Here is a 25,697-nt window from a genome sequence, read left to right as displayed (position 1 = left end):
CTTTGAAGCTTTGAAGCAAGTTAAAGGCGCACAAAGATAGCATCCCATATTCGGAATTACATACTATCTTGGGCAGCAAAACTAGCACCAAGTACATTATAAATACAAAAATGTGCATAGCAGGTGGTTCAAGGCAGGGAGATGGATAATGTAGATATAAACAAACCATTTCCACCCGTTGAGGTCACTCAGTTCTCTGCACCTGTACCTCGATTCCTGCAAACCAGGACATGGTGTCGCAGCTTGTCAGTGTGTCTGTTGTGAAGTGGTTGTCTTCTGCACCCAGTATCAGGACGTGTGTTGGCAGAGTAATGAAGATATTGCGGTGGCGAAGTGGCACAAGGCAGACTTTGATTCATGAACCAGGTTCAGAAGCTTTCGTTGACTCTGGGGAAAAGCGGTGATCCTAGTGTCGTTGGGTAGTGTCTGCTCAGCCATTCCAGTTACACAGTCATCGAGGATTGCAGTGTGGTCTGCATGAATCTGTTTGTACACTTTTGGAAGGTGACCTACTGGTTGTACTGAAATCAACAAACGGTACGGACGTCACGAGAAATACTGACCAATCATGTTGGCATGTTGCCTAAGGCAAGAACACATGATGCTGTTGCAAGCAGTGTTCAATCGAGAGACTCTAGGTTTGCACTAACAAATTATGACAAGTGGCATAGTCTAGCAACGAGCATGTTCGTACATTTTGCTGTATGCTGGACTTGCATAGGGAGTGCGTGGCCTTCATCTTCTGAATCAATATGTCCATGAGGTAAACAGATCCAGGAAGAGAAAGCTTAGTCTTTATTGAGGGCGTCACGACTAGAGAAAGTTGTCCTGTAGGAACAAAAGTGTCAAGTGACACAAATCTAGCCTATGATAAAGGCTCCCTACCTCGTGGAAAGTCCCTTTGTCAATAGACATCATCATCAAAGATGTTATTTCCGCGGGCCACGAGGGTAATGCCAGAAGTGATAAACAGTTACGATTAGAGTCTAAATCCAGCAAATCGAAACTGATGGAAGGCGTTGATTTGAAATTGAATCCATACGACGAGGATAGCCAGAGTAAAAGAGACTTCTGAAAAGATGACGAGGCTTATTCTGTGGTGCATGGACTATTGACCTTTGGTTCTTTTGAGGATTCACGGTCATCTGCTAGTGCTAAATCGGCCAGCGGGCAACCACTCGGAGCAGTGGGTGTATCGTCAGTACTAGCACTAGCATTATCGCCGGTGAAGGGCACATTGGTTTTGTGGGGCGAGAAACCTTCAGGTGGCTTTGTTGGCGGCCAGAAGGAGGGTGACCATCGATGTGCAAAACACGACAAGCCCAGCAGAAACCTTCTTGGGGCCAGACAGAATCTGAACCATAGGACGGATGACGGTTTCTTGAAAGAACCCAATTATTGTGATGCATGAGGTGACACAAGTGATGGAAATCATGATGGTGAGATGTAGAGTTCGCTGGCAAGATATTCAATGGCAAGTGATTCTATAGGCTCCTAGGATATTCGTGCATGCTTGCCAATAAAGTCAATCGCAACACCACTGCGATTAGAATTTAGAACAGTAAGTACACACATGTCCTTCCTGCATGAGTCCACAACAAAGAGCATTCTCCTATGGTTTGTTTGACAGGAGAATCCTTGTGCTGCATCATATAAGTTAGTGAGGAATAGATTTAACACGGACAATACCTAAACTGAAACATTGCGCGTTCGTTTGTACATAGTCACTGTGTTAACCGGGAACTTGTGAATCGTCTAGCGAATGGTTAATTTCAAGGACCAAACACTTTGAGGTGGGGGGAATTCCATCTGCCAAGAGCCGATGATGGTGCACCTACTAATGGGGATGCCATTGTAATTGACAATGATGTTGATGTAGACTCGGGAGCCAGAGAAGGAGAGGAAGAAGAAGAAGAGGAGGAGGAGGAGGAGGAGGAGGAGGAGGAGGAGGAAGAATATGACAAGGCAGAAGACATGGGCATGGATGCGAATGCGGACGCAGACACAGACACAGATGCAGATGAGGTAGATGAACTAGATGCAGTGATTGCAGACTCGGACAAGGAGTTTCATGACAATATATTTGGTCAGGAAGGATATGGCACACTTTGATGAGTTTTGTACAAACATTCACTGTGGAAAAAAGATTTAGAACTGACCAGAATAGTACATGTTTAGAGGCTATAAACAGAATGTGAACAGACAAGGCAAAACAAGGATATTTCTACCCATCCAGATCGAAAAAGGTGCTTGTTTGAGAAGCAAAATCGCCTCTGAATTGTAAGGATTTTCAGGGATAGGGTTGTTACCTTAGCGTCTAAACCAACGTGGTATCAAATCAGGTTATGAGGATCCACACATCCACTTTGTGTCTGCATTTAAGAGAAAACGGATCTGCTTCTATTCTGAATAGGTATGTAGTGCATCAGAGAACTGTCCTGCTAGCCCCCCCCCCCCCCCCCCCCCCCACAGATGCTCCCTGGTCCTTGGTAGTATCCTCCACCACCCTGCTCGGCCATGTACCACATCAGCAAAATCTCTGATTCCCCTTTTGTACTTAAATGACTTAATAAGCACCAATAAGCAAAAATCAGTGGGCAACTTATTCAGACAAGTCAATCTCTGATTTTCCTCTTAATTTCACTTATCTCTCTGGTAGTAAGAAGAAAAAGTGTGCATTGCGATCAAACAGCAAAATCAGTGACGTGAATCTATTAGTAATAGTACTGGTAGGATCCAGAAAACGGATAGGAAAAATGTGTGAGTCTGTTATTGGCATCAGCAGGAAAGAAAAAACACTACAGCTGAGGTTATGTCGAAGCCCATAGGGTAGTATTCTATTTAAAAAAAATCAAGTCAGCAGTGATAACACTAAGTGGGAAGCAAAAACTTTACAAATGAGGGCACGCTCGTCAATGCTCTGAGTCTCCTTAATATCTTCATCTGAGGCATCTCCCCTCGCAGACTTTGTCATATACCTTCGTGCATGGGAAATGATGATTAGTTTTGAGTCCTCATTCCTGTTGCTGATCGACTTCATGTATGCTTCCATCTCGTCGTGCCAATAGGTGAAGGAAAAATTGTAACATCTGCTTGACATCTTGCCCATTACCTTGTTGTGTTTTGCCGGGAGCTTGACAGAAAACTTGCCAGTGGCCATAGATGCAAGAACTTCATCTACATTGATGATGCTGTCTTTGACAAACTTGAGGGTATGTTCGAGCTGGAAACAATCAGAAAAGAAACATGGATTCAAAAAAAAAATCTCACAGCAATGACACAGAGCACAATAACACCATCCATACCATTGCCCAAAGTGAGCTTGTCGGTATACAATGCGGGTACACTGGCATGGTCGACAATGGCACTGAGGTGAGTGGATGCGATCATTTGCAGTACAAACATGGACAGGTAAGCTGTCTCCCACAATATGTTGTCTGGGTCTTCATATACGAACGCACAATCCTTCAAGAGTTGCTTGGCGACGAGGGCATTTGGTGCATCTTTGATGCAAGAGCAGAAATCAACGACGATCACAAGCGCTGTCGAGCTGATGTTGCTCCTCCACTCTGAGAGCCACTGTTGTGTCTACAAAGGTGTATGAAAGACACAACAAAAAATAATGATTACTATGAACTTACCACCGCGAATACAGTGCCATTTGAATTCACCTTATATTTGACATCAGGGTAGACCACATCAAAGATCTCCTGCAGCGCATCTGCCATCAGAGACTTGGAAATTTCCCATGGATTAGCTTGACTTCCAGCCCAGAGAAGTGCCATAGACAAGAAGGCCTTTGAGTCAGCAGGTACCGGGAGATCATTGTTGCGACATTGACTGTGCGGCTTAACGACCTCATTTGCAGCAGCCTTCTGTGAGGCCGGTGGGACTTGGGTGCTGGGAGGAGGTACAACATCATTATAATAACCCACTGGAACTTGGGTTGAGGGCAGAGGCACAAGATCACTGTAGTTGGTAACCTCAGAGCTTTCTTTCTTCAACTTTTTGCATGGTGGAGGGGTAGCGCTCTGAGATACAATAGTAGATGTCTGAAATACACATGCTGAATCAGATCATCACGCAAGACGAAAAAAACCCATGTACTAATGTAGTTTTGCGAGAAACACGGCCCTTCTCGATGGTGGGAATTGATGTTACCTTGGGCAAGAGGCCATCGAATTCCTGTGAACCATCTGCCGAAAAGCCAGAATCATCAGTGGCCTCAGATGTGGTCTCATCAACAAAATCCCCGACATCATCAGCCTTCTGCTTGATACTACCAGGCTCAGCAGAAAATGTTATCTGCTCGGGCTCAGAGTCACTCTCACTGGCAGGAACAATTATAGTGGACTTCTGAAATTCAACTGAGTCCTTGAACTGAATTGCCGACAGTGGGAACAATGACTTGCTTTAATCACCTGTTTCCCTTTCTTCCTAGGCAGTACAGCTGGACGCTGTTCAAGAGCCTCAGGGTCATCAAGACTATTGTCGCTGACCATGAGGACATCGTTAGACTCAGGTGCACTAATTGACAGCTTCTGATTGATGTACGCAGGTTTGGCCTTGGAACTGGTCTTGGTACTGGTGGATAATACCAATGAGGGCGGAGTGGTTGCAACGTGAGAAGCAGAATAGGTGTTTGATCTGGAACTTGGTATAGTAGACTTCGGTTCAGCTGGTACATTGTTAGCCCAGTTGCTGATAAGACTGCCAAATGAGAGTTTGAGCCCATTCAGTCACATAGTCTGTATTATACAGGCAGCCAAGGTTGAAAATATGCTGTTCCATACAGGCCAGTGGACGTCGGCTGATCAAATGGTTTTGCCTGTGCATAATGTTCGGCTGGCAGGCTTACTGAGACCTGATTTCAACAGCTGGGCCCATAAGTAATGATGGTCGATATTAACATGTCGGCCGGTGGCCATGAACATCATATGGCCCCATGGGTTCGGTATATTGGTGGGCAAATGGTGGTGGAGGAGTCTCTGATGCTGTCAGCTGGGCCCATGTAGAACATAGTGCCTGTGTGTATCGGTCAGCCAATTGTATGTGTGGTATCGGGTGGGCCCATGAAGGAGCAACGGTTGACTTTATCAGGTAGGCCCATAAAGCATGCATCCTCTGTGTATATCGGTAGGCCAATGATGGGTGTGAAGCCATCATGTGGGCCCATGGGGAGAAATTCCCGATGCTATCAGGCGGGCCCATGGAGCTTGTTGGCTGTGGCCATCGACTGGCTGACAGTCTGTATTAGATCAGGTGGGCCCATGTAGAATAGGTTGCATGTGCATATCGGTTGGCCAACATGGAATAGGTTGCCTGTGCACATTTCCTGTGTATCGGTCGGCCCATGTGGAAAAGGTTGTCTGTGCATATCAGTTGGCCGACATGGAATAGGTTGCCTGTGTGCATCAGTCGGCTGGTATGGAATACATTCCCTGTGCTTATTGGTCGGCCCATGTAAAATACATTGCCTGTGCATATCGGTCGGCCCATGTGGAATACATTGCCTGTGCGCATCGGTCGGCCGGTATGGAATACATTTCTGGTGCTTATCGGTCGGCCCATGTAAAATACGTTGCCTGTGCATATCAGTTGGCTCACATGGAATACATTTCCTGCACTTATTGGTCGGCCTATGTCAAATATGTTGCCTGTGCACATCAGTCGGCCAATGCTAGGTGTGAAGCCACCGTGTGGGCCCATGGGAAGGGATACCCGATGCTATCAGGTGGGCCCCTATAATGTGTTGTTTTTAGGTATCGGCCGGCCGACGGTCTGTATTGTATCAGGTGGGCCGATGTTGAATACTTTGCCCGTGTGTATCGGTTGGCCAACAGCAAATGTGAACCCATTGTGTGGGCCCATGGGAAAGAACATTTGATTCTATCGGGTGGGCCCATACTATGTGTTCTATGTGCATATCGGCCAGCTGATGGCATGTGTGGTGTCAGGTGGGCCGATGGGGGAGAAAAGGTCGATCCTATCCAGAAGGCCAATATGGAATGCATTGCCTGTGTATATCGGTCGGCCAATGATGGGTGTGAAGCTATCGTGTGGGCCAATGGGGATGAATTCCCGATGTTATCCACCAGGTCAATGTAGAATGCCCTGCCTGTGCATATTGGTCAGCCAATGCTTGCTGTGAAGTCATCATGTGGGCCCATAGAATGTGTTGCCTGTACATATCAACCGGCCCATGCAGAATGCATTTCCTGTGCATATCAGTGGGCCAATGGGATGGATGATGTCGGGTGGGCCCACGAACAAGCAGCGTTCAATTCTATCAGGTGGGCTGATGTGGAACATGTTTCCCATGCACATCGGTCGGCACATGGCAAACAATGCTGATCATCTTGGCTCGGCCCATGGCCTCCATCTTCACGTCTGGTTGATTGGCGACACGGTGAGAAGACTTCAGGGATTCAATCAACATCATCGATTCAAATTAATTGACAACCTCATCACTAATTGATCCAAAAGGCTGAATGCAACCGTATGGCTGACACTGATCATGATGTCGAACCCTTCTGGAGTAGATCTTGGATCTCAGTGAAGAGGGCATTGCCTGTTACACATGACAGCTGCGCAGTTGAACACCGAGGCCCAAAGTTGCAGATGAGCATACATGCCATTGAGGTCATTTTCCATAGCCCATTGAGTGAGTTTCATCTGTGTGGTGACTGAAGCCCAATACAACTCCGGGTGCATCACCCGAAGAGCCGCCAAGGCCAGGAGTGCCAATCGCTGCATTGATATTATGACCTTCGGACCACCTTCCCCCTTCAGTGTAGCCGACACCTCTGGGGTGAAACCACCGGCGGGGGGGAAACCATATGGCTGACACTGCCGAGTGAGTGTTGGCATCGCACATAAAGAAGCATGTCATACCTCTCAGCCTTGCTGGAACCAGCAAGGGGCTATGTTGATGCATCCTGGGGTTAGCAGGCGGCAATTGCTCGTGTGAAAATGACCAGAGAATGTTCTCCAGTTGGACTCTTGTCCACTGGTGATGCTTGTTTTCAGGAGGTAGCCCATTCCGACTGTGGCTGCTTCCATCTCAACCTGTGGGGTTGGTGTAAATGGTTGGCCCAGAGGCGACAATACATAGCCTTACTTGAATCCACAGGCTAATGGTGTCCAGAAGGTACCATAAGATGATACGGCCCCCAGAATCCATGAGCACCAAGGGCTTCTCCAACAATTGTTGGGAACTACAAGGAAATTTTTGGAGCAGAGCGTCTTCATGTTTTGTGATCCTTCCTGTGGACCGTTTGTTGAGGGCTTCATTGGACCGAATCATGTCAAGATCAAGCTGAACTGCGATGTGTTAGTAAACCTCCGACTGAATGACAGAAATGACTGACTTGGGTTTGCATACACATCGGCAAGCACTTGGGCTAACTGCTGACAAGCAAGCATGGTTGGCACATCCAGTGCCAATGGAGGCAACACCGACAGTTGCCAATTGCTGACATGGCAAGTGAAGCGCTGGTGAATGAAGTCAGCAGCAATGCATGTGGTGTGCAATGCCCAGTCAGTAGGAATTGGGGTCATGATTCGGGCAGAGGAACGGGAATCATTCATTGATTGCTTATATACAAAGGCACCAAAACACATTTAATAATACTATGTACATTGCCGGTATTTTAAGTGATATCGGTGATAAGTCCACACATACAGTCACTGCTCCGCACGAAATCGCCTATGGGAATTAATGAGCGCCTGCTCCACCTCATCAATTGGCGCCTCAAGTTGGGATATGGTGGAGGTGGCTGCTGCAGCGATCTGGGTCTTCTGCTCCAGCAAGGAGGCCATCGCTTCGCCAAGGTGTCGGAGATGGGCCCTCACCACCACAATTTGATTGAAGAGGGCATCACCATCCACCTGACCAGTCACAGTGGGACCTGGCATGAGCATTACCTCTGCCCAATGGTCACACAGTGCCAGCATCCGAAGCAAATGGACACGGTAAACTGTCGGATGAAGAAATTAGCACCGGACAGGAATAGGTAGGTCGGTGAAGTGCACACATTCATTCATCCAGTCATTGCTTGTGGAATCCCCCTGGACATCAATGGACCAAAACCATGCTAGCATGCTATTTCTTTGACCGCGTGCGTTCGGGTCTGCCACCACTGTAGTAGCCTTTAAGTCAGCCTTCTTCAACAGCTGATATTTGGTCAATAAATCATCGGCGCCGAGATGGACAAGCTGCTTCCAGCATTTTGAGTAGATCTGAGTATTCAAGTGAAGAACCTTGTCGACCGAGTGCACGCGAGCCCATGCCCTGGTCGACCGAGCTTATGACTTGCTGACCGAACCATGGTGTGAAAGAGCATGGCCTTGTCGACCAAGTTGACCCTGATGGAATTTCGCTGGCGGGCCATTGTGCCTGGCGGTTCAACAGGTGCAACTCTTGCTGTTTTCTTGTCGGTGCTTTGCCAAAGCATATCAGCATATTGCACATGGATGTTCTGTTTGCCTGTACCTTTGGTCAATTGAACTTCATATATATCCATGGCACCGGGATTATGAAGTCGGTCATCCTGAGCGACAGCAGCCTCTGCTTCCCATTTGGCAAGAGTGTCGTCGTCGGCAGTCTCAGTCAACTGTTCAAATGCATATTGGCTGTCTTGGACTCCCTGTACAGCTTCCTTGAATTTTCGGCAAAGGAATTTGCCTAGATGCATTGAGATTTAAGCACTCAGTCAAATAATATTGCTCACTCATGCGTATCATCTTCATAAAATTACAGTTGTTCATTTGAAAGTCCAAACACTCCTTTTGGTGAGGGGTGGACATCCCTCTTGCCGACGGCAATATTATGTTCAAAGGCGCCCAAAGGGTCTCCATGATTTCACCGTCAATCCTGGCTGCACCAGTGATGAAGTTGGATGTGTACCGTATGTAGCATTTGTCTTGATGGCCGTGGACATGCCAGAGCCCGATGCCTGGAACAATCTCCATGCCCCATGGAAGGTCAAGATAGGGCGACTCCTCAACCGGTTGAGATGCTTGTGGTATTGACAGTTAATGTCGTAGAATGTCAATGCACGGTCGATCCCATCGGTGTTGTACCCCAGAGCTTGGCACAGCGCATAATTCATGTTCATTGGTCTTTTGTCTGACCGACGCATCAGCTCAACTCGGCCGACCCAGTATATTGGACGGCGAACCTTTCCCCCTTCTGAAAGTCCACCATTGAATGGGGAATGAAACACCCATGTCTGGTGCAAGCACACCCGCCTATCCCTGTTGCCTTGAGCTTGTGGCGCAATGCATTTGCCTGGTTGACCACTTGGTGGTTGTTGCAATCTGATCTCTGCACTGTGTCCTGCGCCTCAGCGAGATGCATTTTGTATCAGGCATCACCGACCATGAAGCCCAAGCCATCGGTCAATGCCACCTCATCAGTCAGATTGGCCGGATACAAATGTTCGGCCTTGAAATTGCCATCCATGACCAAAGATCTTGAATACAACCATGCAGGGTCGGACCCATTCCTGTCTGACAAATTGACATTCACCCCAGGCTGTGGACATGCAGGACAGAAGAGTGCAAGCTCCCCTGCCTTTGGCTTTCTCTTCTCATGGCCGAACCCATGCCACTTGGGCTGTTTTACTTGCTTCCACTGCCTACCCACCCTCACCAATTCCCTGTATCGGTCCTGCTGGCCATTGTGAGTGATGCAGCAGAGAACATGAAAGTCACTCACCAGAACCAGATGAGGAAACACGCTGGAAGTAACTCTCCTCAATTTACTGTAGTAGTTCATGGCGGAAGTCTCGCATTCCAGGTTGTCCAACAGGAAGTCATCCAACACCGCAAATGTGAATGCCGTCTTCGGCGAAGTGAAAGATGCCGGGAAGAGGCCCATTTCAAATAGTTGCATGTCAGGGCTTAGTGTGTTGGTGCACCAACAGAATTTGATCATCAGGGAGTGGAGCCCCGACGTGTCCACCACCGTGGTTGTCCGAGGATCGTTGACCAAGGGTATCCAAGGGCCCTCAGTCAAATGGTCTCCTTCATCATCTGTGTCGCACCACTTGTCCATTGGACTAGGGGTCCCAAGATAGCAGTCCAGAGACTTAAGCTAGCGGAGGTCTCCATAGCTTAGTAAGACAGCATATACACATACAAGAGACTAGCTACAGTACATCATCAATCCAATCACACAGATTCAAGCACACAACTGTAGTCCCAGCTCATCTTGGTGAACAGAGCGATCTCGACTCAAAACAAACTTGCTTTAGAAACAATTAGCAATCAATCAGAATTCAGCAATTTAGCTTCAGCCTTGTTCTTAGCCACAGCATCAGAACGTGCAAAAGCAGAAACCAAGCAGAAATACTATTTGCAGAAAAACACGCAAGCAGCAAGCAAGCGCTATTATGTCACACTACACCCAAAGGCCAAGATAGACAGCAGGTGTTATCAAGACACCTGCGTGCATTCAAAAAGGGCTGTGTTCTATCTCACTTGTTTATGTGGAATTCCAGTAGAAACTGATGCCCAGCAGCTTAAGACCCAGAACAGAAATGGGTCGAGCAATAACCAACGCACATTTAAAAATCAATTGGTCGACAGAAACTTCTACAGCATCATCCCCACTAGACACATCAGAACATTCTCCCAGCTCACCGCAGACCAGCCTTGATAGTGCCAAAAAGTGCAATGCTATTTCATCTCCTGAGTTAGAAGTCCCAGACCTAGAACTCAAACTATCTCAGTTTGAAAGCGAAACACCAAGTTGCTACAGAAAAGCAGAGCCAATCACATCCATACCTACAACGCCAGACTACAACCTCAGTGCATTCTTCGTGCTTGCAGAACTCAAGCACAGTATGCCCACGGAAACACCCCAAATCTTTCATGGCAATGAACGCAAATCAGAGAATCCAGTGGATTTTCTCAAATCGTTTAATCGAGCTATGTGGCAGCAAGCGACGATAGCCAGTAATGACAAATCGGAAGCATTTGGCGACTATCTGGGTACAGGGTCAGAAGTGGAAGTGTGGTTTAAAGGACTCACAATGACACAAACAGCAACATGGACGTTGTTCATCATGGCATTCGAAACACGTTGGCCTCCCATGGAGATAGCAAAGAAGACGAAAGCGGATCAGGAGAGAGAACTGCTAGAACACAGGTTAACAGATGTGGACATGGGGACCAAGACCACGTTATACAACTGAGAATGTTGGTCACATGAAGCATGGGCAACAAAAGCGCAGCAGCTAGCAACGAGTGCAGGAATAGAGGCGAGCACAGCGATGATCTGGCAAGTTAGAGGAGGATTACCGAACATCATCAAAGATCTATTGAAGGACGACAAATACAAAAACTGGGCGGAGTTTACAAAAGAAGTGAAAGAATTGAAGGGTAATAGGCTCTTGGAGAAGAAAGAACAGCATAGCAAAAAGAGCACGAAGTTACCAAGTTGCATGCAGACGTAGCTCGATTACAACAATGCAGTACCGTGCAAAACCCCATCACAGCAATCCAAAACCAGTTCTCTCGCATGTCTATCGTCCCATCAAAGCCTTGCAATATGGCAATGAACAACAACACGCTCACGCATACACCAATGCAACAAACAAATCAGTTTACCCAACACACCATCAGTCGTCAACCAGCAACGAGCCCTCAGCTGCTAATAATAACTGAAGAGATGAAGAATGCAACATGACAGCTAGTCTCCTCATTCACGCACCACCCAGACATACCAACAGGTCATGCAGCATACACGACGCAGATCGTGCAATGGAATGTGAAATGGGGCAAAAACACCAGAGTATCGCACAAAACAGGGTACCCGCTCAAACCGGGGACAGCAGCTATCACATCAAGTGAATGTTTTAACTGCGGAATGCACAGGCACAACAGTCGAAGCTGTGTGTTACCAATGGATCATGTAGAGAGGCTTTCACGAAAAGAAGCAGCGTGGCGAGCAATCACAAGCAAAGTATTAGGTGCATTCAATCGAGCAACAGCGACAACTATATCTCTAGTCATCAATGGAAACCATGAGACAACATCAGCATGGATCGAGGAAGTCTCAGAGGAACAGGGAAAAGTGAACGGGTTGACATAAATCAAAGCAATATGTAGACCCAAAGTCTTAAGAATACACAGGGCAGAGTTGAAGTCCTCGCATGTGTGGAGGCAGGATGTGAGGAAAAGAGCAGGATTGATAGCCCTGAACTCTATGCTGAAGTCGTAGCTAAGGATGTCACATGTATCACCAATTCACACCAGATCGAACTAGAAGGGCCCAAGGGAGAAATAATCAGGATTAAGGCGCTATTCAATGATGGAGCAATGGTTAGCGTCATGTGCACATCAATATTCCAGAAGATCAAGCACCAACTATGCAACTATGGTCAATCAGACAAACGATTATGAATGGCAGATGGGAACATCATCAAATCAATTGTGAAATGGATGGGGAACATCAAGATCGAAGGAGTTATAGCAGAAGGAACATTCAAAGTTTTCGACAGTGGAGGAAGTTGGGGCTTTTTGTTCAGAAAACCAGCGCTTCAAGCATTCACAGCAGTTCACGACTACAAGACGGATGAAATCAAGATTTCAAACGGGATCCACAGAGCGAAACTAAGCAACCAAGTTGCAGACCACTGAATGATGCAACAAGAGGGTACAATCAACCTAGCACTAGACGAGAAACAACAATGAGAAGAAATACCATCGAAGATGACAAGCCCGTCAAGTATACCAATGGGACAATGGAGGCTGACAATGCAGAGAGTAGAGAATAGAGAGCAGAAGCAAAAAGCAAAGCAAGAAACGTCAGGGGGGAGCGAAAAGCTCCCTGCGAGGGAAGTCAAACAGAATTCAATATCAGAAAGAAAACAAAAAATTGACGCACCAACAATCATAGAACATTCAATGAACATCGACGTGATATTAGAACAAGAAGAAGAAGACCTAATTCTAGAAGAACTCCCAGAGTTAGGACCAAGCAAAGGGAATGCAACGTTACACACCCATCAAACAGATCCTTTCAATCCAGCAAGAATCAAAGAGATCTTAAGACAGATAACCTTTGGAGATGACTTAACAAAAGAAGAGCAAGAGGAGCTGGAACAACTAGTAAAAGAGAGCACGGACAACTTCGCGTTAGCGTTGAAAGAAGTAATCCCAATACCAGGAGTGGAGCTGAACCTAAACGTCCCGGACAACGCAGTCTTCAATTTGCAGATGCACCAACACCCATTGACGCCAGAACAGTCATGATTCTACAATGAAAGAGTGAATGAAATGCTGGCAGCAGGAGTAATAGAGAGAGCGCCACCAGAACTCATCAAATGCACAGCCACAACGGTTATAGCCCAAAGAGCGCATGAAGCAGGAGGTTTATCATAGGACGAACTCAAGCAATGAGTTAATGACCAGCATAGAACAGCGGGACTACAACCAGCATTTGAATTACCTCCTAGAGATGTACTACAGCCAACAGCAGATGAAGCAGCAGAGAAGATCCCGAAGAAATGGAGAGTCTGCCAGAACTTTGTGCAGCTCAACAAAGTAACGGAAGTAGCACTGATGCTGCAGGGAGACATTCTAGTGAAACAACAAAGGTTGAGTGGTCACCACTTCATTTCAATATTTGACTTCGCAGCAGGATATTATGCGATAGAAGTACAAGGAAAGTGGCGTCCATACCTGGCGTTCTATATTGAAGGACGTGGATATTTCTGGTACCGAAGAATGCCGATGGGAATCACAGGAGCCCCAATGGCTTTCTGTGAAATGTTAGCAACAAGATTACACGATTTGCTAGTTACGCACTTCATGGAATTGTTCATGGATGACGGAGGTTGCGCGGCAAGTACATTTAGAGAAATGATAGATAATCTGACGGTATTATTCAAGTGCTTTCGAGAATGCCAATTCTCAATAGCACCAAGCAAGACCAGATTATGCATGGCGGAAACCGAATTTGCAGGAGGGACAATAGGGAGAGACAGAGTGAAACCAGATCTAACGAAGCTTACAGCCATCGTAGATTGGGCACAACCGCAGGATGCACAAAATCTAGCCTCGTTTTTAGGCCTCACGGGATTTCACTGCACTTTAATAAGCACATATGCGAAACGAGAAGGACCGCTGGGTAATTTACTCCTCAAAGTGCCATTAGACAGCTCCATGTCAAAAGCAACATACTGACAAGCTATGAGCGGCTTTAAGCTAAGTACCATTTGGAAGCAGGAACACACTAACACATTTTTAGACCTCAAAACAGCCATTACATCAAGACCAGTATTACAGGCGCCAAGATATGATGGCTCACATTTTGTCATAACATCAGATGGGTGCCTAGAAGGTTTTGCAGCAGTACTATCGCAAAGAGTAAGGACACAAACACCAGGGGGAAAATGGGTAGAACGAATGCATCCACTAGGCTTCGCATCAAAATGAACATCGCCTGTCATATCCCGTACCTCCGGATCCGGAATTCCGGATCTACTCTATTCAAGTCCGGTTCTCCGTCTTACTATTCCACCCAGTGCTCTGCCTTCATCTCTGCACGCACCCCTAACTCCTTTTAGATTAGCTATTGCTCCGGTTACCGGTGATGTCCTATTCCACTATGCTTACTGATCCGTCCATTCTTACTTCATTTCCGACTTCACTGCTTTGATCTGTTACACTTACTAATAGACTTTCCACATGCTTTGTACATAGCCCTTACCTTTGCTGACTGATTTACTTACATGGTACCTACAGTATATAAACCCCTATAATACTCCGGAACTCCTCAGTTCAAATATCATCTTAGTTCTGCTCATTCCTGCAATCTCCAGACTTGAGTCTCATCTCTTGTCCACCTCCAAGTCTTAGGGGTTAAACCTTAGGACTAATTCTCTGGCTCTACCTTAGGGTAGTCTAACCTCTGTTCTGTTTCTACTCTGGACTTCCGTAGTAGCCTTACTCCATCCCCGCATAAGCCTTCTGGAGTTCTGCCAAACTCCACCAACACTAGTCCTCCAGAACTCCCCGGACTTCTGTCGGACTTCCCCTCTGTCCCCCGGAAATTAAAGGGCACGTACTCAGGTAAGGGGCGCAGCGCATGAGCTGAAGCCGAAGCCCTTTGAGTAACCTCTCCTTTGAGCATGACCTTAACATTGCCAACGGAAAGGAAGTACAAATCCTACCTGTTAGAATTTGCAGCGCTAAAATTCGGATTAGATAAATTTTCAAGCATCATTTGGGGATTTCCCATCGAAATCGAAACAGATTGTAGCGCAATGAAGGACACTTTGCTCAATCCAAACATGAATGTAGCGCATGCTAGATGGAGAGAGGGGATTTTAGCATATCACATTGTGGATATCAGACACGTACCAGGTAAGTTGAATGTAGTAGCTGACAGCCTTAGCAGAAAATGGGAAAACACACAAGCAATTAGAGGAGATGGGAGCGAGTGGACAGTACGGGAAGACTGGGAAGCAAGAACAGGGTTAGTCAATGATATCATGCATGTAGAGCTAATCAGCACAGAAATCGAAAACCTCCGCAAACGATTCAAAGAAGAACCAGTCTTTCTGGAAGTGGTAGACGTGATATACAACCTAGATCAGAGCAAAGACATACGAGAGAAAAAGAAAGCACGACACAGAGCATCGCAATACATCATAGAGGAAGAAAAACTTTGGAAAATACATGTAGGAACGACAATGAGAGCCAGAGTGAATATCGAGTGTATATTGAGAGAGGAAGCGAGAGTACTAGCAGCGAAAACACACGTAGAAGGGGGCCATTGGGGAAGGGACACAATCAAAATCGCACTCCTCGATCAAATATGGAGCCCCAAACTCAATGCGTCAATTTTAGAAGCTATCAGAGATTGTGCTAAGTGCAAAGATTTTGGCCCAACACACATACACTCACTGTTTGAACCCATAACTAGGAGACACCTGTTTGAACTTCTAGTAGGAGATTACTTATCCCTGCCCAAAGGAAAAAACGGATACAATACACTCAGAGTATATCTTGATACATTCTCGCAGCATATGTGGGTCTTCAAATACAAGTCAGCAGGCAGCACGAAGACCACAATCGACAGCCTAACCAGCATTTTCAATGTGTTTACTACATCAGAGACATTCATGGCAGACGGAGGCAAGCATTTTAATAATGATGCCATACGAGCATTCTGCGAATCAAGAAAATGCAAACTGCACACAGTAGCAGCATACTCACCATGGGTCAATGGGTTAGTAGAAGGTACGAACAAATTATTGCTACATATACTAAAGAGATTGTGTGTGCCGGAGATAGGAGAAGACCAGCAGCAAGAGATCACATGGGATAAACTGCCTAAGTCATGGCCAGACCACATCGATGATGCGGTCCACGCCCTTAATTATTGTTTATTGCCGGCGCTGAAATTTTCTCCAAAGGAACTGTTACTGGGACTTGTCATCAACACACCGCAAACGACACTAGAGGAAAGCACATCAACATTGCGTACCTCAGAAGCGCTAGCGCAAATAGCATATGTCAAACAGCAAAGACTAGATGGATATGATGAAGTCGTGTGACACGCCATCAAGCGGAAAGCAAGATTCGACAAAAAAGTATTACAATGGGCACCAGGTGAAGTAACATTCAAAGTCGGTCAATTGGTTCAAGTCTACTGTAACAATCTAGATTATACATTCAAAACGGAGTGAAAACTCATACCAAAATGGTCCATCCCGCGAAGAGTGCGAGCAAAAGCACTAAATTTGTACACATTGGAAAGTCTCAAAGGAAGTCAACTGCCAGGAGACTTCATGGCCAGGAGATTGAGAGTGTTCGCACCACGACAAGGCACAGAATTAGTGAAGAATCAAGAAGCGCATGAAAAGAAGTTAAAAGAGGATAGAATCAACAAGGAGAACGAAGAAAACACCAGAGACAAAGGAAGCGCAGACGAAGAAGAAACAAGACAGGTTGAAGAAGATGATGAAGAAGACAACAAAGAAAATGATGAAGAAGATAGAGAGAGATAGAGAAAGCAAAGGAGAAGATAGGTGAGAGTGGCGTCAAGGGTGGTGCCGGTCATTTTTAGGGGGGTGCATGGACCAGGGGTCCCAAGATAGCAGTCCAGAGACTTAAGCTAGCGGAGGTCTCCATAGCTTAGTAAGACAGCATATACACGTACGAGAGACTAGCTATAGTACATCATCAATCCAATCACACAGATCCAAGCACACAACTGTAGTCCCAGCTCACCGTGAGACCAGGGCAGGGCTGGCCGGCATGACTGAGGTGTATTTCCAGGCCAATCTTGGCCAAGGAAGTATCCTCAAAGAATCCCCCAGTCCATTGACTGATCCGATGGAATGGCATATGGCTGTGTGTCATCCGACAGCAATGAGTACAGAAGAGTGGCTCGGCCATGCAGCTGTGACATCTGTAGACCCCGTCCTTTGGACAGACTGAGCAGGTTCTGTTTGAAGGTGGACCCAAGTCCAAGTAGTTGTTGGTCTTGGACTGCCACTCACACAGATAGTCATTTTGACTCTTGATACTCGGTGTCAGTGAATGTGACAAGGCAAGTGAATGGTGAGTTTGCCATGGACTTGTGAAGCTGACACAGCTCCAAGTTGCATTGGGCAAGGTCATAGTGTTCATACAGTGCAAATCAGATAGAATAGGCCTCTCTGTTATGGACTCAATCTTGGTGCGATAAGGATTTTTTTTCATTTTTGGCCTGCAAGTGGGTCAAAAGATCATGAATCTGCAATGAAAAAATTTGGCGGTGATTATGTAAGCAGTCCCGATTTTGATTGTGAAATTCAAAATTTTCTACTGGCACGCCAATCTCCTATCATAACATGCCCCAGAAAAACAAGAAGGCTCGGTGGGCCAAGGCTCACCAAGTTCCTGGCAGCAAATTCTTCAGTAAAGATTACATTGACAGTGTTGAGGATGTGGACGACCCAGACTATATTGATGAAGATTCATGTTCAGTCTCGGATGGTGAAGGTTGGATTGTCAGCCTGCCAGAGCATGGCATCACAGACTCTGGTGCCATCTCTGACTCTGAGGGCAAGAGAGAAGAGTATGGTCATGTGGTCAAAAACAGCTTGGATTATATTGATGGTGGCAAGAAATGAAGGGCTAGTACTGGTGACATGCAGAGTTGTGAGGTTTCTGATGAGGAGGAGGGTATCGAAGAGTTCGAAGCTCACCAGATACTAACTGCTGCTCAAGAATTCTGGCAGAAAGTATTTGCCAAACCTGTCAACCATCTCAATACTGCCCCTCTTAAAGGCAAGGGCAGCTACACTGGTACAAGCTGAACCAGTTTCTATCGGAAGCAAAGCGAACTTTGCAAAGCAGCAATTGGGACAGCAAAACTCAGCAATTTCTTTCAATGCTCAACTTCCATACCACATACTGCTCAGCCTACTATTGAGGTTGATCAGTCTGATAGCACATCCTCTGAGTCTGACACACCTTCTGACATAGAAGATCAAGGGGTCAATCCCCTGAAGCCACCCGCACCACCAACACGATCCCATGACACAGCCCCTGAGCTGCTGTCAGACACCATTACATCTAACAATAACTCAGACATAGTGCCTGAGGCTGCCTCATTCCTTGATCCTATTGCAGAAGAAATTAGGCTATGAACTCACCAGTGCACAGAAGGGGGTATATGTTGATGGCCATGAGCGTGCTGATGTTGTGGAATACTGAAAAGCTTTTTTGGCCAAAGTGGCCGAGGACAGACTCCTGTGGAACGAGTATGATGACACAACCTTAGAGGTCATAGAGCCAACCTTGCTCCCTGGCGAATGAAAACATGTCCCAGTGCATCATGACGAGAGCATATTCAGGTCCAATGAACTGCAGCAAAGGGTTTGGACAAAGGAGGGGAAAATGCCACTGCAAAAGAAGGGTCAAGGGAAAGCAATTCATGTGTCAGACTTTATTACAGAAGAGACAGGTCGATTGAGTCTGTCGCAAGAACAGGTTTCTTCAACTCTCACGTTTGTGGTTCTTTGACTAATGTCATTACTTAGATAGCCGAGAACAATTCATTGCCTGTGAACAAATGCCTCAAATGTTGCGATTCTCGCAAGATAATTTTTCTGGGAAAGAATGCGGATGGCTGGTGGACAGCTGAGATGCTTGTTCAACAAGTACAAAATAATTCACATTACATTTATGTTCACTAATTAATTGTTAGGTCGAACAAGTTATTCCCCTCTTCAAGCGGACTTATCCTGGCGCTGTCGCTGAATTTTCTTTGATCAATCTGCGGCTCATGGTGCTTTTGCTGCAGATGCACTAAATGCAAATGAGATGAATGTCAAACCTGGTGGCAAGCAGCGTCGAATGCATTCCACCCTTATTCCTGCAGACAATCCTAACCCTGCTCTTTGTGGAATTGCTCAGGATATGTGTTTCATGGAGGATTTGCCATCGGACCATCAATTCTATGAATTCTGTGGCCAACCGAAAGGGATGAAGGTTGTGCTTGAAGAGTGTGGCCTTTGGGACAGTTTGTGTGCTGTGAATGGTGGGAAAGCCCTAATTGGTGACTGCGCATCAGGCAAGATGTCACAAAAGGAACATGACGCACTTGCTTGAAGTGCTGCTGCACAGTCACTATTTGATGATGCCGAGGACGAAAATGCAGCTCCTGAAGACAGTTTTTGTCCAAACGAGTCAACAACATACTGCATGCGCAAGGCACTCTCACTCCAGGCCGATTTTCTTGCAGAGAAGCCTCAGTTGCAGCTTGTCATTGAGGCTGCTGGGCACAAGTGTTATTTTCTGCCGAAGTTCCATTGTGAACTCAATCCAATTGAGATGTATTGGGGATGGGTCAAAATCTGTGAGCTGAACAGTCCTGTTTCATCTGCTGATATTTTGACGAGTCCAACAGGCTTACGAGCACTTGCAGATGGCACATTTCCAACTGCAAGGAGACTTGTTCCTGAGTTACTGGATGCATGCCCTACCAAAGTTATCCGGGCATTTTATCAGAAAACATGGTGCTATATGGACACCTATAGGTGCACATTTAAAGACTATAGTTCGTGTCTGGTCTCTCAGTGTTTGTGCCCATGCAGGAAGGGCCTTAATGCTAAACAAGCTGAATATGCAGTGAAGAAATACCGCTCACATTGCAAAGTTGGTGCAGGAATCATGATGGATATGGCTATATTGAATAACCCCGAATGAGTACATGTACTTCATACACTTGCGATGGTCCAGCGGAAGCCGCGAACATGTTTTTTCTTCACTGCAAGTAACGGCAAGGAGGAGCGGTTACTAAAAAAAGGAAGGTGGCGGTGCTAGTGGTGTGGGAAGTCCCAATTTGAGATCATCATTTTTTGAAATCTAAGAATTTTAACAAAGTAACCAGATAGTTTGTAGCTAGGTTCGAACAGAGGCAATTCCACCACTTTAGGTATAAATCAGATGGGATGGGGTGATGTAGAAAGCAAACTGTGTTTGTGCTGTGGCGCAGGTCGGTTTTTCCCATTTTGCACTGTAGTCACCCTCCACATGAAGTCCTCTGGCGGATCCTTGCTTGGTAGGTGATTTTCTGGGGGATGAATCAACCAATTGGGTTTGGTTGGAACGTCAAGCTTTGACAAATCGTCCTTTATCTCCCCTAGATGTTCGTTTGTCCTCCCATCGAACCAAAGAGGATGTTTTCAGAGGACTCCAGGCCTTTGGCTCTGACTTGACCATGTTCCAAAGTTCTGCTGTGATTGTTTGGATGTGTTGCTGGGAATGGGATGTTTAGACTTTGGGACAGTACCGTGCTTACATGCAACTGCCAAATGCAATGCATCATATGTAATAGTCACTTTGACCTCACACGAATCATCAGCAAGGATATTCATGGCATGATGTCAATGGTTTATAGTGATTGTGTATATAATACGTCCAGAGCACTTCAGGACCTCCGACTTCACTTGACATACCCGCCCATGCATCTGCACCGCTCGATAAGTCATGTAGCAATGGGGGTCACACTATTTGGTACAATCTAGCCCTTATGTGCAATTATTACACTGGTATGTCATTCATCTGAATCATTGCTCATACGACCCTTCCTTCCATTTTCTGTTCCATCAACCATATCAACCCTCTCCTGCATTCAGATTTGCAGGTCCTTTACTCTAAGCTACCTACTGTGACATGGCTCGGATGAAGATAAAGACAGGGGATCAGCCTCGGTTGAATGACCAAGAGACAACCGCTCTGCAGTCCCATGTTGAGGACTGGGAAAAGGCAGATGGGACCGAATGACGACAGATCTTTAAAGCAGCTGCCAGGGAGGCCAAACTCTTTGCTCCAAAGATGGACAAAGAGCTCTTGAAGCAATGAAAAGAGGTAAGTGTTTCGGCTGTGATGTTGGGTCATGCTGCATTGCAGTGACAGTGGACAGAAATACAGGCAGTGGTTCCACAATCACAAGAAACACAAGGCCAATGCCAAACCACCGATAAAGCTCCAAAAGAAATGGATGGCACGCCAAGTCATTGAAGAGGAATGGAAGGCCGACATCCTTCAGCAAATACGAAAAGAAATTGAGGAGGAGACCGGGGAAAAGCCTGAGCAGAAAGAAGTTTTCAGGAGGTATCAACCCAAGATGACCGCAATCATGAAAGGGCTGGATGACAATGAGTTAGAGGAAGCCCGGGCTAAGGCTGACAAGTGGACCAATCAAGCACCTGATGCTGCAGTCCAGGCCAAGATGGCAAAGAAGAAGGGTGAAAAGATGATCAAGCACTTTGCCAAGGAGATATTTACTCAAGCCGGTATGAGACTGTTTGTATTGGGATCCTGGAAGGATGACCAGGGCAGCCTCGTTACATCTGGGCAAGTTCATGCATTCATTTGGTTGGTTGGTCAGTTGGTCATTGTGTTTACATAGTTTGGCAGGTTTGACTTCAATGAACAGCTCAGCAAGGGCTCCAGCTTCATGAAGTGCAAGGACTGGCAGGTCATCTTACCGGCATGGGAAGATTTCATTGGTGATGTATTCAGTGAGTCTCAAGACCATGTCAGATGTTCCCCCATCTAATCTGTGTCACGTCCACCAAGATCAGGATCAAGACCAGGATGGCATGCTGCTCAGAGGCACTCGCTGGGGTTCCAAACCATACTATGAGTTTGACCTGGACTGCATGGGTTTGCCAATCTTGCCAGATATTGATGGTTTCTCGCTCGACACCAAGAAGGGCATCATTCGGTCATTCCTCACCATTCATTATAGTAAGCCTGACATCAGAAAACCTGCACCATCATCTGATACCCGCCACCACAGGAATGTGCTGTGGAAAGCTGAAGGTCCCAGTTCCTTGGAGCAACATAATGAAGGGACAGTCAAGATTCATCTCCAGTACATACCTGCCAGATGGTACACAGATCATGGAGCCGTCCAAAATGCACCGGGACAAAGCCATCTCTTTGTTGGAATGTTGGTTGGACCGACAGGACAACCAAGTCAGCCTAACATTCCAGTTCAAGGCTTAGATTGATGACAAGGGCAAGATGCACCCACTGGTCGGCAAAGAGTCTGATGACTCTGATGGTGATGCCGACAATGAGGCCATGCAGCCCATGCTGACCAAAAAGTCATGGACCACGGTTGCACTGTCACTGCCCGGACATCCCAAAGGTCGACCGAGATCCATCAAACGGGCTTACATCAGTTCTGCCGATGAAGAATCTAGTTACACCAATGCAGAACTCAGCGATCAAGTCAGACGCCAGTCAGAGTTGGATGACCGACCACTGCCGATGAGCTTGGTGAAGAGCATCAGAGTTGAGCCTGCCACCATCTTACCCTGGACAGACCCAGCACATGAAGACCAACTGATTGTAGATCCGGCGACCAAGGGATCAGAAGATGAAGATTGTGGCAGCAGTGTGACAAACACTGGATATCATTCTCCTGGAGTTCATCATGCTGGTCAGCATGCCTGTGGTTTTGGCACACATTCTACTTGTTGGGGTCTGGAACACATTCAGGCATCCCCAGCAGCAAAGGTCCGGACGCCAAACAAGACTAGGGCTACCAGGGATGCATCACTGTCAGTCAAAGCCCGGTCGCCGAAGAAGACTAGGGCTACCCGATTGGCAGCATACCCACTCTCTGATGCACCAGCAAAGCACACCAGAAGTAAGGTTGACGACTTGCTAGGCGCCTGTCATATACCTGATCCGACCACTGCAATATTGATATCCGCTCCGCTTTCCGACCCCCTCCGCTCCATCCATCCTCCGCTCCGTCCAATCACAAGTCTGCATTCCGCCCTACACTTCCGCTCAACTGCTCAACCAGTCCCCTTCCATAATCTCTCCATTCAACTGGACTTCTTTTCCCCTTTTAGATATATGCTTTCCCCTTCGGTACATAGACCCTTACTTCCAGATCACTGGTAATTCCTATTACCGCTCGATCACTGACCCAATGCATACATATTGATATCTGCCCCGACTTATGTCTTCACCTGTGTAAGTACTTACAAATTATATCCTTGGTATATAGCTTTACAACATAGTTATCCTGGTCACTGCCTCATACATAGTAGTATATAACATATCATGTACTTAGATATTTTCCTCAGTCTTAATATTACTTGTCTTCTCGCAGTTACATCTTGTGAGAATTCTCAGTAGGACCTTGCCTCCTCTGGACACAAGTCTCAACTTGTTGTCACCTCCGATCCTCCGACCCTCTGCTCCAACTTAGAGCTGTGCTCTAAAGTCTTTCCCTTATTACCCCGCCCCTACCAAACATTCCCCCTGTTCCTACCCACCCTCCGCATCACTCCCCGCCTTCTCCGCTCCGCTCCTAGTCAGCCCGCCGCTAGTAGCTCCTACCCCCCGACCCACAAAGCGGACCCAAGCAGTCCACTCATCCTATCGTCAGACAATGTAAGACCCGCTCCAAATCCGGGGCGCATACTCGGCTAAGGGTGCAGCACAAGAGCTGAAGCCAAGCCCCGACCCCTCTGCTTCCTGAGTCGGCACGGTACCTAACAGCGCCAGACCTTGTCAAAAGCCCAAGAGATATGCCGACTATGTGTAGTTGTCGGCGGTCTCATGGGGTTCATCGGCCAGCTGCTCACGGTATGAACGGCTTCAGTATATATCACTTGACTGATATTTGTGCATAGCTTTCTCCCCAGCCATGAATGATCTTGGTATATACATGTCATTTATTAACAACCATTGGTATCAGTACTCAGTCTTATATACTACTGGAATGGGGAATGTCCCCTGCCCATTTTCCTCATTGCCAGTGGCAACACATGCAGTGGATCATCAATCTGGCGCTGTATGTTCATCAGATGCTGCATCCTGACAACATCTTCGCTGGCTTCAATCAATCGGTCGCGCGCATCCCAATATGCCAATATCAAATCCCAGTTGGCATGCATGATGTCTCTTGGAGACGTGATACCATCCATGGCTGAGGTGTGTCCTAGGTCATCTCCTGTCGAGTGGAGGTCAATGTGATGGCAGTGAGGATGAGCTGAAATATGAATGTACTCATTAAAGTGTCGATGCTTTCCAGCCTCAGAGTTGCTCGATGCAGCAAATCCTCGGTGGTTTCAAACATGTTGCTCGGTGAGCCATCTCTTGGTACTAGAGATGTATCCGGTGAGCCATGGCCAAAGCCCATGTCGTAGAAAGCCTGAGTGCCAGCGGAGTGACTCTCAGACAACTGCTGTGTGTTAGCAGCTGCACCAGACTGTCAGTATTGGCAACTCAAAAAAGGATTTCCGACCAACCTGAGTTGACCAAGTTGATTGCCGGTGCAGTGGTCCCACCAGTGCGAAGGTCATCACCTCCGCCCAATGGTGAATCTTCCCAGCACATGTCAAAATTGGCTGAGAAATAGTCAGTCTTGAATGGCAATGTACATGACTGATACTCACCTTCATAACCCACTGCTGATGCAGACGGCCAGTCCTCCCAACACATATCATATTGACCAGCTGCCGATGGTATGGCGACATCCATGGTCGGAGTCTCGATAGTCACCGGCTCCACTATTGGCGGTGAGTCGACCTTTGATGGGTCCAGTTCATTGTCCCCACAAAGATTGTACTGACCTGCGGCAGCAGGTCTCGCTGCATCCTCACTCACGATTGGCGCCAGATCAACCTCAGTGTCCCAGCACATGTCGAATGCTGGAAAATGGATCAACAATGGGGGATCATATGGCAATACACAACTTACTTTGACCTCTAAAGTGTTCACTGGCTGATGATGTTCTAGTCGGCGTCTCCATGGTTGGTGGGTCATCGGCTTCAGTGCTCCAGCACATGTCAAAGACTGACATGTGGTCAACAATTGACAAAGGTCAATTAAATAGGGGACTTACTTTCATGGCCAAAATATTTCTTGGAAAGTGCGTCTGCACGATCTGGTCGTGTTTGCATGACTGAGGATGGATGTTTCTTTGGTTGAATTGTGTGGGATGTAGTTGGTAGTTTAGGTCGAATGCAAAATTTGTTGAGACCAACAGGAATCATGTCTTTTTGAGGGGATGGAGTTGGCCACAACTCTGGTGGCACCCACTGATCCCACATGACAAAGAAATTCCGGTCGGCTTTGATGCACTCATCTTGTAACCACCGAGCTTTGTCAATTGGATGCTCGTGGGAATCCATGGTGCTGGCAATGGCTTC

General features: G+C 46.7%; 11 protein-coding genes across 11 annotated transcripts; 4 read left to right on the top strand and 7 right to left on the bottom strand.

Moving 5' to 3' along the window:
• Window positions 1–1,586: 1,586 nt before the first annotated feature.
• EDB91DRAFT_1079009 (uncharacterized protein) lies at window positions 1,587–2,112 on the top strand (the record flags this gene model as incomplete). Its single annotated transcript, XM_041315077.1, has 2 exons — window positions 1,587–1,617; window positions 1,778–2,112. The coding sequence occupies 2 exons, from the start codon at window positions 1,587–1,589 to the stop codon at window positions 2,110–2,112; spliced, it is 366 nt and encodes a 121-aa protein (XP_041180891.1).
• A 698-nt stretch (window positions 2,113–2,810) lies between these two features.
• EDB91DRAFT_1079008 (uncharacterized protein) lies at window positions 2,811–5,211 on the bottom strand (the record flags this gene model as incomplete). The annotated part of the gene is made up of 9 exons (XM_041315076.1): window positions 2,811–2,837; window positions 2,891–3,223; window positions 3,271–3,416; window positions 3,462–3,588; window positions 3,642–4,052; window positions 4,162–4,380; window positions 4,422–4,710; window positions 4,859–4,877; window positions 4,911–5,211. The coding sequence occupies 9 exons, from the start codon at window positions 5,209–5,211 to the stop codon at window positions 2,811–2,813; spliced, it is 1,872 nt and encodes a 623-aa protein (XP_041180890.1).
• Window positions 5,212–6,643: 1,432 nt separating this feature from the next.
• Window positions 6,644–7,560, bottom strand: EDB91DRAFT_1079007 (uncharacterized protein; the record flags this gene model as incomplete). The annotated part of the gene is made up of 4 exons (XM_041315075.1): window positions 6,644–6,849; window positions 6,978–7,068; window positions 7,121–7,323; window positions 7,371–7,560. The coding sequence occupies 4 exons, from the start codon at window positions 7,558–7,560 to the stop codon at window positions 6,644–6,646; spliced, it is 690 nt and encodes a 229-aa protein (XP_041180889.1).
• A 366-nt stretch (window positions 7,561–7,926) lies between these two features.
• EDB91DRAFT_1025153 (uncharacterized protein) lies at window positions 7,927–8,184 on the bottom strand (the record flags this gene model as incomplete). The annotated part of the gene is made up of 2 exons (XM_041312626.1): window positions 7,927–7,979; window positions 8,037–8,184. Coding segments are annotated over 2 exons (201 nt in total), but the record flags the coding sequence as incomplete, so codon positions are not given.
• Window positions 8,185–8,468: 284 nt separating this feature from the next.
• On the bottom strand, window positions 8,469–8,678 carry EDB91DRAFT_1022914 (uncharacterized protein; the record flags this gene model as incomplete). The annotated part of the gene is made up of 1 exon (XM_041312595.1): window positions 8,469–8,678. A coding segment is annotated over one exon (210 nt), but the record flags the coding sequence as incomplete, so codon positions are not given.
• Window positions 8,679–9,142: 464 nt separating this feature from the next.
• Window positions 9,143–10,060, bottom strand: EDB91DRAFT_1235458 (uncharacterized protein; the record flags this gene model as incomplete). Its single annotated transcript, XM_041321324.1, has 3 exons — window positions 9,143–9,346; window positions 9,383–9,673; window positions 9,722–10,060. The coding sequence occupies 3 exons, from the start codon at window positions 10,058–10,060 to the stop codon at window positions 9,143–9,145; spliced, it is 834 nt and encodes a 277-aa protein (XP_041180886.1).
• Window positions 10,061–10,544: 484 nt separating this feature from the next.
• Window positions 10,545–11,201, top strand: EDB91DRAFT_1079005 (uncharacterized protein; the record flags this gene model as incomplete). Its single annotated transcript, XM_041315074.1, has 1 exon — window positions 10,545–11,201. The coding sequence occupies one exon, from the start codon at window positions 10,545–10,547 to the stop codon at window positions 11,199–11,201; it is 657 nt and encodes a 218-aa protein (XP_041180885.1).
• A 6,058-nt stretch (window positions 11,202–17,259) lies between these two features.
• EDB91DRAFT_1028612 (uncharacterized protein) lies at window positions 17,260–17,436 on the bottom strand (the record flags this gene model as incomplete). The annotated part of the gene is made up of 1 exon (XM_041312681.1): window positions 17,260–17,436. A coding segment is annotated over one exon (177 nt), but the record flags the coding sequence as incomplete, so codon positions are not given.
• Window positions 17,437–17,855: 419 nt separating this feature from the next.
• On the top strand, window positions 17,856–18,656 carry EDB91DRAFT_1244679 (uncharacterized protein; the record flags this gene model as incomplete). Its single annotated transcript, XM_041322441.1, has 3 exons — window positions 17,856–18,082; window positions 18,140–18,312; window positions 18,364–18,656. 3 exons carry the CDS (start codon window positions 17,856–17,858, stop codon window positions 18,654–18,656), a joined length of 693 nt encoding a protein of 230 aa, XP_041180883.1.
• A 2,529-nt stretch (window positions 18,657–21,185) lies between these two features.
• Window positions 21,186–22,527, top strand: EDB91DRAFT_1311808 (uncharacterized protein; the record flags this gene model as incomplete). Its single annotated transcript, XM_041325115.1, has 4 exons — window positions 21,186–21,891; window positions 21,934–22,037; window positions 22,096–22,266; window positions 22,319–22,527. The coding sequence occupies exons 1-4, from the start codon at window positions 21,410–21,412 to the stop codon at window positions 22,525–22,527; spliced, it is 966 nt and encodes a 321-aa protein (XP_041180882.1). The 5' UTR covers window positions 21,186–21,409.
• Window positions 22,528–24,257: 1,730 nt separating this feature from the next.
• Window positions 24,258–25,679, bottom strand: EDB91DRAFT_1244677 (uncharacterized protein; the record flags this gene model as incomplete). The annotated part of the gene is made up of 6 exons (XM_041322440.1): window positions 24,258–24,496; window positions 24,553–24,744; window positions 24,795–24,893; window positions 24,942–25,196; window positions 25,246–25,341; window positions 25,391–25,679. The coding sequence occupies 6 exons, from the start codon at window positions 25,677–25,679 to the stop codon at window positions 24,258–24,260; spliced, it is 1,170 nt and encodes a 389-aa protein (XP_041180881.1).
• Between the last annotated feature and the right edge of the window lie 18 nt (window positions 25,680–25,697).

The sequence above is a fragment of the Suillus paluster genome (genome assembly GCF_016628075.1).
Source record: "Suillus paluster strain FC165 chromosome Unknown EDB91scaffold_8, whole genome shotgun sequence".
Classification (NCBI taxonomy): domain Eukaryota; kingdom Fungi; phylum Basidiomycota; class Agaricomycetes; order Boletales; family Suillaceae; genus Suillus; species Suillus paluster.
This window is presented reverse-complemented; position numbering and strand designations above follow the sequence as displayed.